The following is a 14,475-nucleotide window of genomic DNA, read 5'->3' on the forward strand; positions in this document are numbered from 1 at the left end:
ACAGCTGCTGTTTTATTTCTTCCCTGGTGAGGAATACTGGTTGGTTTTTCTACTTGATAATTTTAGAGTTCAAATAAACACCAGTAAGTTGATATTGGAAATTTCTAACAAGAAAGCTTTAATTTTCCTCCTCTGTCTGTAGAGAAACGTGTGCATTCATGCTGGTGCTGTTTGTGCAGGGGAGATCAAGCCATGGCTGGTTTGCTCTTAACACAAACACTTGGCCATGGAGCCTCCTTTGCCAGTCGCTGCCCACCCCATGCACTCCAATGCACTGCTCTAAATAAGGTGTTTTATTTCTCCCCTCAGCCTTAAGTCCACATGGAAACCTTGTAAGTTTCTCTTTTTAGACTTAGTTTCCTTTTTTGATACTTGTTTTTGTGTGGAAAATCCCAGTAAAGGTAATGGTAAATGTCTTGCCATTCACATGACCGTGGAAAATAAGTGTGCTAAGTAAGGCCTAACTTACACAGTAGCCTTGCATGATGTTCAGCTGATATCTGAGAGAACAGTTTGTGTTTAGGCTGATAACCTGACTGTTTTAATCTTCTCTTTTTAGCATATAAGGTGTGTGCTTCATAATTGCTTTCTGGTTTTTTAGTGGTATGATCTAATTTCTGCAAGCTAATTTTGGACTGCTCTGCGCCATGTTACAAGTACACAAAAGTGTGTTAATTTTGAGCTCAGCAGGAAAGGAACAGCTTCTTGTTTGCTAAATGAAAATGCAGAAATGCAAGCAGGGAAAATGTGCAATAATTTGTCAAACTTTGAGGACTTCACTTGGCTCCTGGGAATTTGTAGGTAATGGACCAGTGGGGAAGATACGCTGTTCATAATACTGGAATACTCTGGTTTCTGTGTTTCTGTGAAGGTAAGGTGGTGGCATGTGCAGATTGTGCACTCAGGTGACTGCCTTGTCAACTTCTGTGACAAATAGGGCCCTCTTCTGTAGCAAGAGTCATTTGGATCAGTAGGGATGGGGAAAATAGGGGCTCCAAAAAGCAAAGCAATTGCTGCAGAAAAATCTGAATCTGGAACTTAAGACTTAAATACTTGTGTCATATTTTCAGAGCATTAAGAACTGACATTGGAGGTGTTTATGTATTCATTACATGATGGGAAACCATGAAGTATTCATCATCATAGCAGCTCCAAAATATTAATGAAACTTCTTCTGTGACAATCAGCTGGAGTGTTCCCCTGTTTATACACCTCATCCATTCACCGTTCTTTGTTGCTGCAAATGTGATTTGAAGCAAACCTGGGTTTTCTGTGCTGTGAACTGTCCTGAGCCCCTGAGGCAGGCAGGGACAGAGTGGCAGAGGCTGGCAGGAGGAGGTGGTGCCTGAGGAGTTGGGATCCGAGGAGGATGCTGGCATTGCCTGCCAAAGGCAACTCTCCTGGAACGCTTGGAGACTTTGACAGCAGTTCTGAGACCACCCATGGCTCCCAGGCCAGCTCTGTAAGTATTCCACCCAGGAACAAGGATGCCATGGACCTGCTCTGGCTCTGTGTCAGAGCATTTTAGCCTCAGAAGATTGAGGCCCTTCTTTGCTCTCCCCACCCTGCAATGCCCTGCCACCCTGCACACTGAGGGAGAGCAGAGCCCTCAAATGGGCTGCTTGGTCTTGGGCTGAGCTGCCCCAATGGCTCCTGTGTTGTTTCCTGTGCCTCGGGATGACCAACCCCAGGGAAGGCATTCCAGGGGCATCCTCGTGGCCTCTGGGAAGGGCTCACCAACAACTGCTTGTGTGTGCACTGACCTGGCAGGGTCCTGATGGCTCGGCTTGGCTGCCTATGGGGTTTAGGCACAAGTTTGGGAGGGTGGAGCTGCCTTTGGGAGGAGGTGTGCTCCTGGAGCCAGAGAGAGGGAGGCTCTGCTGGGCTTTGCACTCTCTCTGCACAGCTGCTCTTGTGAAGGACTTTTTTTTTTCTTTTTTTTTTCCTTTTTTTTTTTTTTTACCTGACTGAACAGAATTTTTATTATATCAGTGAAATTTCTGAGTTGTTTGTGCTTTGAAGAGTTTTAAGGATTCCTGCTGATGCTTTTCCTGAGGGAAGCCATGCCCTACCACAGAGTCCTTCGCCTGGTCCTGCTAACACTGTGCAGCATCCTGGTGCCTGCTGTGCTGGCAGGTAAGGAGCTTTGTTTGCATTTAGAGCCCAAAAGCATGGGAGATCCTTTCCTACACTGCCCCTCTCTTCTCCCTTCCCTAAAAACGTCCCTAAATATGTGTTGAATTCTAATTGATTAAGGGAAACTAGCTTTGGTGGCTGCTGGCGAGCAAGAATGTATTTTCAGTGGAGAAAATCCTTTAACTTTTCCTAAATAGAACGGCAGTAGCACCTATTGTGAGCATTGGTGGGTGGGGGGTCAGTGGACACATCAATCAGCAGGAGATGGAAAACCTCAGCGGCTGATGGGACAGGCTGTCCCTCAGCTTTTAATAGCAGGAAGAAGTTACAGTTATGGAAATAAACATTCTTCTTTGGCTAAAGCCTATGTGCCAATTTCTGGTTCCTTCTGTGCTCTCTACTGCAGGAGAGCACAGCAGAACTGGGGAAGTGTCCATGAAAACCTCAGTCCAAAGCCAAGGTGGGCATCCTTGTGGGGTTGCTCTGGAGCTGGGGTACCAGGGCAGTGCTGGAAAGGTGCCTGGCTCTGACTTGCTTTCAGTGAGGTGATGGGAAGAAGAATGGGAGAGATGCCTGTTGTGTAAGGCACTGTTTTTCTGGGGGTTGTTATTAATTTCAGCTTTGTCTGCTCCTGCCTTCAGCAGAGCTGTGCTGGCTGTAGGGAGCCGGAGGCACAGCTTCAAAGGCTACAGGTCTGAGGTGGGTTTTACAACTGGGGAAAAAACTGACTTCCAAACCCCCTGCACTGATGGGCTCTGAGTGTACAGGTGGAAACTCTTATGAGGAATTGCCTCCCCCAAAGCAGTGGAGGCGAGCCTGAAGAGATCGCTGGGGCCAAGATAACAGGCACAGCATTTGTTTCCCCAGATTTCTGTCCTGCCTTCCAAGACCTGGAGCAATGTTGTTTTGCAGTTCTCTCCTAGTTTCTTCTGAGCATCTTGCCTCACAGGGAGATCTGGCCAGCTGTCTAGCAGATCAAATTATGGAATTCTTTTTAAAGGAGCTTTCATATGGGTAGGGAAATTCACCGCTGTGCTTGGCTGGAACATCTGTGGGTGGAGGAGAAGAATTAGTGCAGCTGGTATCTTCTCCTTCTAGGACACCTTCTTTGAAGGGAAACCTTCAAAGTAACTAAGAAATGAGTGCTAAAAAGTGAATACTTTCCTTCTTAAACCATGAACTTTTTTTGTGCAGTGGTACAGTAATCATTTTAGCACAGTTTCAGTTTGTGCCTTGCTCTTGCTCCCAGAAGCACTGGCCATGCTCTTCCCCCATACCAGGTAAGGTTTTTTCTTAATCATTAGCAGTATTTCACTCTGCAGGAAGTGATTGATTTCCAGTGAGAATTCAATCTGCTTCCTCTCCAAGCTGGGATCTCTTCTATGCTGTTTTAAATTTCCAATATTTGGTGCATTTGCTCTGGCCCCCCTCCTTGCCAGCTTTTCCATGTGCTTGCTCTGGTATTGCAGCTGTGGTTTGTGCCTGGTGCTGCCTCCCTGTGTCACTTTGCTCCTGTGATGCACTCCCAAGTTCACTTGATCCTTATACTGAGTGAGTTGCGCTCGCACGGTGAGGCTTAAAGGGCTTTGTACTGGGGAGTGCAACGTTCAGATCCTGGGGTGTAGGAGAGATTCCTTGCTTTCTCTGCAGTGCTTCAGAGATGTAAGGCCTCTAGCAGGTTGTTCCCTGCTCCCTCAGAGAGGACAGGAGGGAACTGGCGTGGGCAGTAAGCCAGCCTAGGAGGAGAATGATTCTCTGCTGCATGGGGAGTTCCTGCCCCCAGTACAGGTGCTTTGAGGAACAGTGGAACTTTTTCTGCCTTTTACTCCATTAGAAAAGGAAATTTCCGGCCTGGTGCAGACAAAGAGGGGAAGGGCACACAGACAGCCCTCTGGTCTCAGCACATACACACACAGCCCTGCCTTTCTGTAAACAAGTTTACTTAGTATCCATCAGAACCACAGCTCTGCCTTGCTGCACACAGGAGCTCCTGGCCTTGCCCTCCACAGGCTGCCCTTTGTGCTGCTGCTGAAGGGCTCCTTTCAGCCCAGCCCTGGCCCTGTGCCTGCCGTGGCCACCTGGGGCTGGACAGCCCCTTGCTGGCCTCGGAGTTCACCAGCCCCTGCCCTTTCATCTCAGCACCTCTGACTGTCCCCAGCAGAGCCCTGCAGTGAGCGGGAGCGGCTCTGCCTTGGAGAGGGCTGACCATGGGGTGATGCAGCCCCCATGCCCAGGATGAGCCTCCTCTCCCTGTTGGCTGCTTGCTCAGCTGGTCTCATTTCCTGGACAGCATGGTCAGGGCTCTGCCACTGGTGAAAGTGTGAACTACTCCAAGTTACTGAGCTCTTTCCAACAACACATTTGTCAAAAATGGGGAGGCAACCAAGCACATCTTTAACCCCCTTTGTCCACATCATCTGGGTGCAACAGGAAACAGCCAGCTCAAGGATCTGTGACAAACCTCAGCCTTCTCCATTTCCTCTTTCTCCAAACCCAAGTGGCAGGTAGGCCTAGAGCACAGGAGGATTGTGAAGAGCTGATTTATTTTTCCTATCAGCAAACCCAGTTTCAATTCCTGTAATGGATTCAGAGCCCTAAAGGATTTGCAAGTTAGTACAAAGCCTTTGCAAGACATCAGCTTCTGAATTCTGTATATTTGGTATTTAAATTCACATGTGGGCTCCTGAGCTTGTTTTGAGCTAATGTGGGAATATGTTTTACTGCAGTAGCACATCAGAATGAGTCTGAGGGGCAAAAAGCAACAGAGACAGAGCACACACACTAAAATAAAAGACACAGGAAAACACCTTGACCAAGAACATCTTTCTGTAGCAGCTTGTGTGTCTTTTTTTTTTTTTCAACTACAGGACAAACCAAGATTATTAGTAAATTTTTTAAAGCTTAAGTTCTAGAACATGGATAGCAGTAAATAGGTTTTGTTTGGCAGATTTCAGGGAAGGATGTCGTTGTTCCAGCAGATCTGTCCACACTTGAACCAGGACTTTGTAAGCCATTACTCAGCCTTGCTTGGCTCCAACACTCCTTACAGATTTCTGATGCTGATACTGACTCCTGAATAAGGAGCTAGGTTGAAGTTGGACAGTGAGGATGATGAGGTGCTGAAGTCAGCTTGTGTGAAGAAGACTATTGGCCAGTGGCAAGTAACTTTCAGGGACAATGATGTGGCTACTTCTGTCTGCCTTAAGGTCTTAGAGCTGGTCTGTGGGGAGGGTCTGGTTCCTTCAGACTTGCTTGGCATCCCCTGGGGCTGTCACTTATAGACACTCTTCCAGTCTTACCTTTCAATCTCTGAGTGCCTGGGGTACTGGCTACCACATCACTGTGCTGGCAGCTCACCCCACCTTCTTTCTAAGCATGGAAATAGCAGTTTTGTCAAGTTGCCTTTGCCATCATCCCCTCTAGATCTCTCTATGGCCCATGTGTCTGGAGTTCCATTGGCTCCTGCTTCACTTGGTAAGCTCATCATGTATTTCTTCATGGTAACTGATCTTTTCTTCCCATTTCCTCACCTCTGTTATAACTAACCTGTGCTGGAGAGAGGAAGAAGACAGTGCAGCAGAGAGATTTCCCTAAAATAAGACAATTTGTAGTGTTAACATGTGGGAAGGAAGAGCTGCCATCATCCACCTGGCCTTCTGCAAAGCACTCTAATAATTTTAGTCCATTTTGTCCAGTTCCATCTCCAGTAAAATGCCAATAAGATTATTGCATGTTGTTCTCCTAAGTGTTCTCCAACTGTATTACTCATGAAAAGGCTTTTACTGTTAGTCTGAAAGCAGCAGTTGCCCTCAGCTTGTGTTTCAGTGCTGAGACAGAGCTAATGCTGGGGAAGAGCTCATTTGTGCCAGGGCCTGGAGGCTTCCCTGCCTCTGGAGCAGCTGGCACTGAGGCACAGAGCCTTGGCAGCAATGGGTGACTCGTGTGCCTCAGCAGCCTGGCAGCCCCTCCATGTGGCCCTGGCTGCCCCACCAGGGCAAGCGAGCAATGTGAGTGCACCACAGGAGTTTTCTAGAGGTGGGACTGGTCCTGAGACTGATGGCAGCACAGCTAATGCATGGCTTTCTCCCAGAAATTAAACATCTGGTCTTGTGATGGATGTTGTATTTTGAGTGTGTTTTTTTTCTTCTTTATTTCTACGAAGTTCTTGGGTGAACAGGGAAGCCATGCAGTACTTTGCTTTGGTATTTAAGTTCCATCTCTTGGTTGCACTCCCTCCCTGGAGATGGCAGTGTGGCTGGGTGTTTTTACACACTAAGTTAAGATTGCTGTTTCTTGCCCCATGGCCATGGAGCTTCCCTTCAACTTGCACTTTCCTTGGGAAGGGCTGCTGCCAGCTCCAGAGCTGTCACTGAGGCATTTGTTGAGGTTCACAGGCCACGTCCCCCTCATCACAGTCAGAATGACAGTGACAGCATGGGCAGGAAGGCCTGGCCACGCTGGCATTGCTTTCTCTGTAGATCATGTTTAGATCTTGGTCTCCTGCTTGAGCACAGAATAACTGAGCCTGGGAAGAGCAGGACTTGTGATGGTCATCCAAAACATCAGGTGCAGAGCAGAGATCTGAACTGGGTCCCCTGCCTGTAGATAGAACCTCTCCAGATCCTATCCAACAGATGACTGGAAAAGGCCCTCGTGTCTCACTTGGAGACATAAGACCTTACTAATAGTGTGCATGTGTTGGGGTTTTGTACCTGACAAAATCTTCTTCCCATCACTTTTCTTGCTTTTACCAGGGGACTGAAATGGGATTGTGGCATTTGATGTGGGTCCATTAGAGATCTGCCACTCCCAGCCAGCAGCTGTGTGGCTGACACTTACTGGGCCTGTTAGGGAAGCAGGTGTGAAACCTCTGCTTGTTAAAGAAACCTGCTGGATGCATGAGGATAGTTGGATGGGTGCTTGGGCTTCTCAGCTGGAGGAGTGGAGGCACGTGAAGACATGAGCTTTTAGGTTAGGAGGGAAAATCAAAGGAGAGACGTGGGGAGAACAGTGCTGGTTGTGAGCAGATGTTCTCCCAGGCTGCAGCAATGGGCTCTGGAAGGAACCTGCCTCTAGTTTTGGGTTGTCCCCTCTGTGTGCCCACAGCAGGGCCCTTGACACCTGCTCCACTGGCATTGAGGGGCAGGAGCTGAGAAGGGGACCAGCATTGAGCCGTGGCTCCTGGGAGGCTCAGCTGCAGGTATTTTACTCAACGTGTGTGCAGGAATCCACTGCTGCCTCTGAGCTCACAACTGTTCCTGTGGCACCAGAGCTGACTGAAAGGGGTTGTGTTTCCCTGGGCTGAGGTGCCGGTAGGGTAAAACCACAAGAACTCAGGACAGCAAATGCATGTTAAGCACATTCTGCCTTTTCTGTGCGGGCAGACTGAAAGTGTGTGTCAGTTGGATGAGGGGAATTAACAAAATACATATCCAGCAGCCATCCAAGTTTTTAAAAATCACAGCGATCATAAATGAATTAGACTGTTTCCTCTGTATTTGGCTATCAAAAATGAGCTCTGTGCCCTGCTTAAAGAGAGCTGCCAGAAATTTTTCAGGAGTCTCTCCTGTTCTCAGTGCATCTCTCTGGCACCTCTGGATCTGGTGGCACCTGTGGGACCTTTGCACTATGGTTAGAAGAGATAGTGCTCCCTCCTCTTCCCTTTGAGAACAGGGATTGGGAAGACCCAGCCCAGGTCATACAGTCTCCCTGGATGGTGCATCTGTTACAGATCACCTGAGCTAACACCAGTCCCTGGTCACATGCAAGGTGTACATGCAGCTCTGGAGAAAAAAACATTCTTGGGAAAGGAAGCAACACTGTCCTCCCAGCACTGTGTTCCTCTACCAGGTGGGGACAATGGCAGTGTTGGTTCTGGTCTGGGGGTGTTGAGAGTCAAGGTCACTGCTGGAGTGTGGTCACTGTGGAGTTTCTCCCTTACAAAAGCAGCCTGGAACCAGGGCTTCCAAAGCATTCCATGTGTTTGGTCTGTTGCTAAACTGGTATGTTCCCTATGCCTCTTGCCAGCTAAATAGCCCAGCTCTGCTCAGTTCTCTCCTGTGTTAACTACCTTTTCTCACTGAATTCTGTATTTCCTCTTGTTCCATTCTCTGGCCGTGAAATTGCAGCATTTAAAGTAGAGAGGTCCACTGCAAGTGGCACTTTGTGGAAGAGCCATGGGATGGAATATGAGACATCAGTTCTGCTGGTTGGTTTTGCAGCACAGGTTGGGAAGGGCCCTGCAAAGGCTTGGGTGTTTGTGGGAAGCTCTTGTGGAACACAAACCTCTGTGTGCAAGTACAGGGGAGCCGAGATGCCATCTCTGGTGCAGAGACCATGGGTGTACCATGGTGTTCTCTGCTATACCCAGCTTTGTTGGGGTTCCTGCCTGGGTCTAACTGGCACAGGCTGCACACTGGGAACTTACTTGTCTCTGTCGATGCTCAATGACCAGGGTTAAACCTGGCAGTTATCTTGCTGGATACCCTGTCGCTTTTCTGCCTGTAGAAAGAGCTTTCAAAACTAGTCTAGAACTTTGCTGTGTTCCCAAGATTGTGGAATAACTCTGGCGTTGGTGGGAGCTACTCTGATGCAAACCCTGCAGTAAGTTCTCAGTGGGTTTCTACCAGCAGGAAAGGTGAGTGTTTTGGCCCTCCCTGGCACAGGAAGGGATCTTAAGGGAGAACAAAGTGTGGTGCAGCCCATTAATGAGGATTCTTTGCTCTTCCCCCACAGCACCTTCTGTCCACAGGAGGCTAGGAAGGCTCCAGACACTTAAAGCTGGGGCTGGTACTGCCGAGATGTGCTGCTGCCATCTCTCTTCCTGGGCCGCAGAGAGCCTGGGATGAGTCTTCAAGTGCCCCTGGTACACCAAGGTTGGGGTGCCCTGGGATACCTCTGTGTCTTGCCCCAGGGAGCCTGGGCTGTTTGTTCCAGCTCTTGACTCCCTAGTCCCCAGTCCTGATAACCATTGTGTCAGTTCAGGAGCGCCCTGGTGGTGAATGTTGTTCGTTTTTCTCCCCCCTGCTTTTTTCCCCATCCCAGTGCAACATTCCCAGCGGTTTCGGCAGGGAGCTGTGGAATGTCTCCTGCTCCCGCCAGAGCCCACCTGAACAAGGCTGGGCATTGACAGGGAGCGTTTGCTGAGCCACACACAGGGAGGGCTTGCTGGCTTGGTCTCTGACCCACAGCAGGAAGGAATAACAGGAGACGAGTGGTAACATTAAACAGAACCCAGCCTGGCTTTCATCTCCCCGGTATGGCGGGGGTGCAGCAGGGGGAAGTCGAGGCTCTGGGGTCCTGTCTGGGGGAGCCATGTCCTGTGCTGTGCCAGCACCTCCAGCATCCTGCACTGCATGGGCTGGTGGTGCAGGAAAAAAGGGCCCTGAGATGCTGTGAATTTGGCCAGCACAGGTGGCCTGGTGGCCTCTGCCTGTTGGCAGTGTGACAGCCCTTCCCAGCCCAGTCCCAAGGGCATCCATGAGTAAACCAGCTGTGGATGTTCATGTGGGGCCTGTTTGTGCACGAGAGAGGTTGCAGGGTGTCAGGACACTGTGTTGTCCTGTGTGTGCTGTGAGTGCACTAGGTTGCCACAGAAGCACATTGCCTTTGGCTGCTCTGGGTATGGCTGTTCAGCAGAGGTGGTGTCCTTCGGAGGAGGGCTCTGCCATAGCGGGGTTCTCAGCCCTCAGGTCACCCTTCATCCACCCCGGGGGCACCTGGCAGGCAGCTGAAGCCCAGGGACTTGCTGAGCTGTAGTTGTCACTAGTAGCCTGACCGGGCCCCCCATGCCCGTGGGCGCTTGTCTTCCAGTAGAGTACCCGCAGGACGCGGTCCCCACCCTCTGGAACGAGCCGCCCGAGTTGCCTTCTGGAGCCGGTCCCTTCGACGCTGCCACCGCCACCGCCCGGCTGTCGGATGCCACTGCCTTTCCCCCGTACACCTCCGAGCTGGAGCCCGACGACACCACCCACCTGCACCGGCTGGACACCGGGGACGGTGAGTGGCTGCGAGGACTGCCCGCGGCTCACTCCCGCAGCAGCCTGGGATGTCCTCGCGGATTTGCTCCCTCTGGGCCTGTCACCTCCCGGGAGGGGGTTAAAGCCACACTGCTGGGGAGGGCTGCCTTTATTGCCTGCTCATGGAAACTTCCCTGCTGAAAAACCTCTGCTGCGCAACTCTTGCCAGCCCCAAGATGGCTCCAAGACTCTTCTTCCTGCTCCATGACCTGTCATGGCAGGCACCTGCCCTGGAAAGAAAGCTGCCCTGGGTGTAGGTAGGGCTCTCCAGGACAGAGTGTGCTGAGAGTTCCCTGGACAGGGAGCACAAGTGCCTTTCCTGGCTTGTGGCTTCTGACTGACAGCAAGCACCAGCTGCCATCTGGTCCTGCTGCAAGCAAAGCAACTCTTCCAGTATGTTAGCAGGAAAGCTGGGCACCACTGACCCACTTTGTGGCAACTGTCCTTGTCACTGGGAGCTGGCTGAGGTGGTGGTAGCTGGCTACAGCCCCCTGCCCAAAGGTGCACAGGATGACACCTGGGACATGGCCAGTGCAGGGAGCTCCAGGATGGGAGTGTGGCCTGGTGCCTGGGGACATGCTGGGCGTGAGGTGATACTTGCAGCCCTTCCCATCTAGGCCCCACTGCCTCTGCTGACCTCATGCCTTTTTCTCTTCCTGCAGGCTCACTGGGGCCCGGAGCTATTGGTGCCATTGTCATCGCCTCCCTCCTGGGTACGTCTGTGCTTGTGGCCTTGGTCGTCATCACACTGAGAAAGTTCTCGGCCTCCTGAACTCAATAAAACATTTTTCTGTTACACAACTGGCCTGTCTCCAGCCCTCGACTGCTCCTGAACTGTCTGCCTGGGGCCCTGGGAGAAATGGTGCCAAGGATACGGGAAAAGCACTGCAGGCCCTGTGCTGGGCAGCCATGCATTGAGTGCTCATGGCCTTTGGTGTGTGTGTTATCTCCTGGGTGGCACAGATCTGGCAGGGCCTGTCAACCCCACTCAGGAGGAACCTGTGGCTTTGAGCAGGGAGTTCAAGAGAATCCTTCTGGGTCTAGTCTGGGTGATGGGAACAGTGTTGGGAATCACTCTGCACAGCTTTCCTAGGGAAGGGTTGCTCATGGGTGTAAGCCACCCCAAGTTCATGTGCAACCCCATTCTGACCCACTGCATTTGAGCCAGTTGCACCGGAGGGGACTGGGGAGGAGACAAGTGATCAGTCTGTGGGAGGAAGGAGACACACAAGTGTTTTGGCGCTGGCTTGCTCAGCTACATTTTATCACACAGGAAAACTAGACAACAAGAAGTTCCCCTCAGTTCGCTGAGGCAGCCTGGCAAGGGCTGGGGGGCTCCAGCCTGTGTTTGTGGGCCCCAGGCCTGGCCATGTACAACACTGGAGATCACTGAGATGGAGGCGTGCAGGGCTGGGTCTGAGGAAATAACACTGGATGCCATTCAGTGAAAATGGCACAGCCTGTGCCTGGGGTCTGGAGTCCTGTGGAATCACAGCAGAGCAGGAGGGGCTGGAGCAATCCCAGGGCTTGGTGGTGAGTGATGGGACAGCACAGCAGCACTGAGCCCCTCTCCCTGGAGCAGTGCAGTGAGGAGCTGGCATCCCAGCTATGGCAAACTGGTGAAACATCTGATGGGCAAGGGAGCATTTCTGTGCTGTGAGTAACATGGCAGGTAGGCACGTGGGGCTGCAGGCCTGGTGCTGGACTGGGCTGGCTGCTGGGCTGCAAAGCTGGATGCTGTGAGATGTGGCAATTTCTCAGGTAATTTTAACGAATTCCTAGAGCTGGAGCTCCTCTGGGGGCTGTTGCAAGGTTTGGATCCTGAGCTGGAGGTTTGGTTGTCTCAGAAAGCTGACTGTGGCGTGCTGCTGGAGGGACCTGGCTTGGAGTGTCCCATTAAATCTGCTCAATGCAGCAGACTGGAGGCCGCAAGTCTTCCTGGCCCAGCTCTGAGGCTGGCCAGTGACTGGTGACTGAGAACCACAGGCTAGTATGAACTTCCCACAGGTGGCCAAGGCAGCACAGCCCTGCTGGCTGTTGTCACATGCTAATGTGTGCCACTGATCTGGACCTGAGTCAAGAATGCCTTCTTCCCCCTTCACTGCTGTGGCTCCCACCACTTTGTTCCTGGGTGCTTACTCTGGGCAGGCTGACCCAAGGCTGTGGTGTCAGTAGGGACAGCCCTGGAACCCACCTCAGCTGTGTTCAGCTTCAAACTGCACACACCACATAGTCCAAAGAACAGTTCTGTAGCCTCCCTTCACAGCTTCCAAGCGTGCTGCTTTCTCCCCATGTTCCTGCTGGCATGGTTGTGCTCCTCTAGTCCATGCCTGTGGCCTCTGTGTGGCTCTGTTGGCAGCTGCTCTCCATCCCCTCTCTGAGCACAACAATGGCACGGCCAGAGCATAAATCAGCACAGGCTACAATGCCTGGAAGACAATCCTTTGCCATGTTACAGAAAGGTATCAAATAATTGATTTCCCTAATGGATGCTGGCTGCAGCTTGGGCCCAGCTGAGAGGCTCTCAGCCAGGTGTGGGACTGTTGAACAAGGGGTGGCTGCTGTGGATATGTTCCCCACGCTGCTCTCAGTGCTGTGCCCCGGGCTTCATGCGTTGCTCAGTGCCACAGCTGGAAGGAGTGATGAGCTGGCTCTGCTGGCCACAAGACTTGCATATATACACGGAGGTGAGCCTGTACAGGGAGGCTGGTGGGGGTAGGTTACAAGCATGCAGGCAGCAGTTGCTGGGCCTCCCAGAGCATGTAGGACAGCAGCTCCCAGCTAAGGTCACTCACCGGCTGTGTGGCTGCCGGGGCTCTGGTGGTTCGTGTGGTGTGCGAGATGCTGCTGGCACAGCCACCCCTGCTCTGGCCTCAGCAGCAGGGTGTAGCAAAGATCACAAGTGCATGACCAACCAGGAAAGGACATGATGCTGGGGTTCTGCAGTGGCCCTGCAGAAGGAGGAAGGCTGTGGTAAAGGGGGCTGAGCCATGGGACAGTGTCCAGATGTGCTTTGAGGTTGTCAGGCAGGCAGAGACGTGAGTTAGGGCTGGCAAGGCTGGGTTGCTGCTGGAGAAGAGCTGGATGTGGAGCACTGCAGAGCATTTGACTGGAAGCAGATTGAAGGTCTGCCTGTGGGAGTGAGCCCAGCAGCTTCACAGCAGGACTAGGGTAGCGGAGTTCCTGGGGCTCATCCCAGCCAGTTGTCAATGAGCTCTGAAATAGCTGAAACTGCTGCTTGACCTCGGTTCTGCCCCTGTGAGATGCTGGGTTCAGAGCACTCCAGACTTGGAAGGTAGCAATGAACTGTTAATGCTTAAACCGGGTGATATCAATTGCTCATGTTTGTGGTCACTGCCCTTCCCAAGCAGCCTGAGCCAGCCCAAGCCAGCACATGTGGCTCATCTGGCCAGCACCTGGTGGCCTTTGGGCAGTGTCCATTGAGCTCGTGCTCCTTAGGGCTTTACAGAACACTTGGAAAAGGGTTATTTACAGTTTAAAGCGCTGATCTCCAGGAAAGGACCAGTGCTTCCGGAGGGCCTAGGAATGACAGTCTGTTTGTTCATGGGTCTGTGTGCGTCATCCGGTGCACCAGGTCCCCCACAGTGTCCCACAGCTGCCACCTCCTCCCAGCTGGCAGCCTCTGTCTTCTGCCTCTCTGAGGCACTCCAGATGCTCGGGGATGCCGGTGGTCACTGGCGGTTTCTGCTGCCCAGTTTTCTTCTCTGACTGTCATCTGACTTGTGCACCCGGAAACACTCCTTCAGGTTCTGGGCTCGGATTTTGGGGTTCAGGATCTCCTCCCCCATAGAACTGGGGAACCAGCCCCTCTCCTGGTCATGAAGACGTTCCCCAAATATCCAGCCTGAGTATAGACAGACACAGGCGTAAGCGGGGAAGGACTGGCCCTTGCTCCTGCACTGGGACAGCTGTGCTGGAAAGAGCCAGTGGAGCTGGCAGAGATTTCTGAGAGCTACTCAGAGGCCTGTGCTGGAGCAGACCCAGGCTGTCCATCCAGCAAGGAGGCCTTCTCACCTGAGCAGCATCGTGTGAGGACAACTGGCTCAAGGGATGCCAGCAGAAAGCAGGCACTGCTGCCACTTAGTGCCCTCTGCTGTCCCTGGAGCCACAGGATTGGTCCCCAGCAGACATCCAATGTGACTGAGACCACCAACTACAAGAGTATCCCAGAGAGCAGGACCACATGGCTGTGAAGCATCATGAAGGTAAGAATAGCACTGGCTTATATTGGAAGTGGCTGTGCTAGCTCTACCATGGCCCACAGCTGGTGCTGGGAGGCTGTGCCAGTGTTATCACAACT

At 51.9% G+C, this 14,475-nt stretch overlaps 2 protein-coding genes across 8 annotated transcripts in view; one reads left to right on the top strand and one right to left on the bottom strand.

Moving 5' to 3' along the window:
- Positions 1-21: 21 nt before the first annotated feature.
- SNORC (secondary ossification center associated regulator of chondrocyte maturation) lies at positions 22-10,955 on the top strand. 4 transcript variants are annotated; one of them, XM_059855207.1, is made up of 4 exons: positions 22-1,462; positions 1,976-2,136; positions 9,949-10,134; positions 10,817-10,955. In XM_059855207.1, exons 2-4 carry the CDS (start codon positions 2,043-2,045, stop codon positions 10,924-10,926), a joined length of 390 nt encoding a protein of 129 aa, XP_059711190.1. In that variant the 5' UTR covers positions 22-1,462; positions 1,976-2,042; the 3' UTR covers positions 10,927-10,955. The 4 variants fall into 4 exon arrangements, with proteins under 4 accessions (XP_059711190.1, XP_059711192.1, XP_059711191.1 ...); XM_059855209.1 differs by having other exon boundaries at positions 9,952-10,134; XM_059855208.1 differs by having other exon boundaries at positions 2,023-2,136.
- A 433-nt stretch (positions 10,956-11,388) lies between these two features.
- NGEF (neuronal guanine nucleotide exchange factor) overlaps positions 11,389-14,475 on the bottom strand; it is a 48,313-nt gene continuing 45,226 nt past the window's right edge. For all 4 annotated transcript variants that reach the window (XM_059855201.1, XM_059855200.1, XM_059855203.1 and 1 more), the window contains one exon: positions 11,389-14,019. In XM_059855201.1, the coding sequence (XP_059711184.1) occupies positions 13,847-14,019 (173 nt within the window). In that variant the 3' untranslated portion in view covers positions 11,389-13,846. The remainder of the gene's footprint in view (positions 14,020-14,475) is intronic.

The sequence above is a fragment of the Haemorhous mexicanus genome, chromosome 10 (genome assembly GCF_027477595.1).
Source record: "Haemorhous mexicanus isolate bHaeMex1 chromosome 10, bHaeMex1.pri, whole genome shotgun sequence".
Lineage (NCBI taxonomy): Eukaryota > Metazoa > Chordata > Aves > Passeriformes > Fringillidae > Haemorhous > Haemorhous mexicanus.

Excerpts from the sequence above, each read along its gene's own strand:
- SNORC (XM_059855207.1), top strand. The coding sequence starts at position 2,043 with ATGCTTTTCCTGAGGGAAGCCATGCCCTACCACAGAGTCCTTCGCCTG. Across the intron at positions 2,137-9,948 it reads GGTGCCTGCTGTGCTGGCAG|TAGAGTACCCGCAGGACGCG; the intron begins GTAAGGAGCTTT and ends CTTGTCTTCCAG. Across the intron at positions 10,135-10,816 it reads CCGGCTGGACACCGGGGACG|GCTCACTGGGGCCCGGAGCT; the intron begins GTGAGTGGCTGC and ends CTCTTCCTGCAG.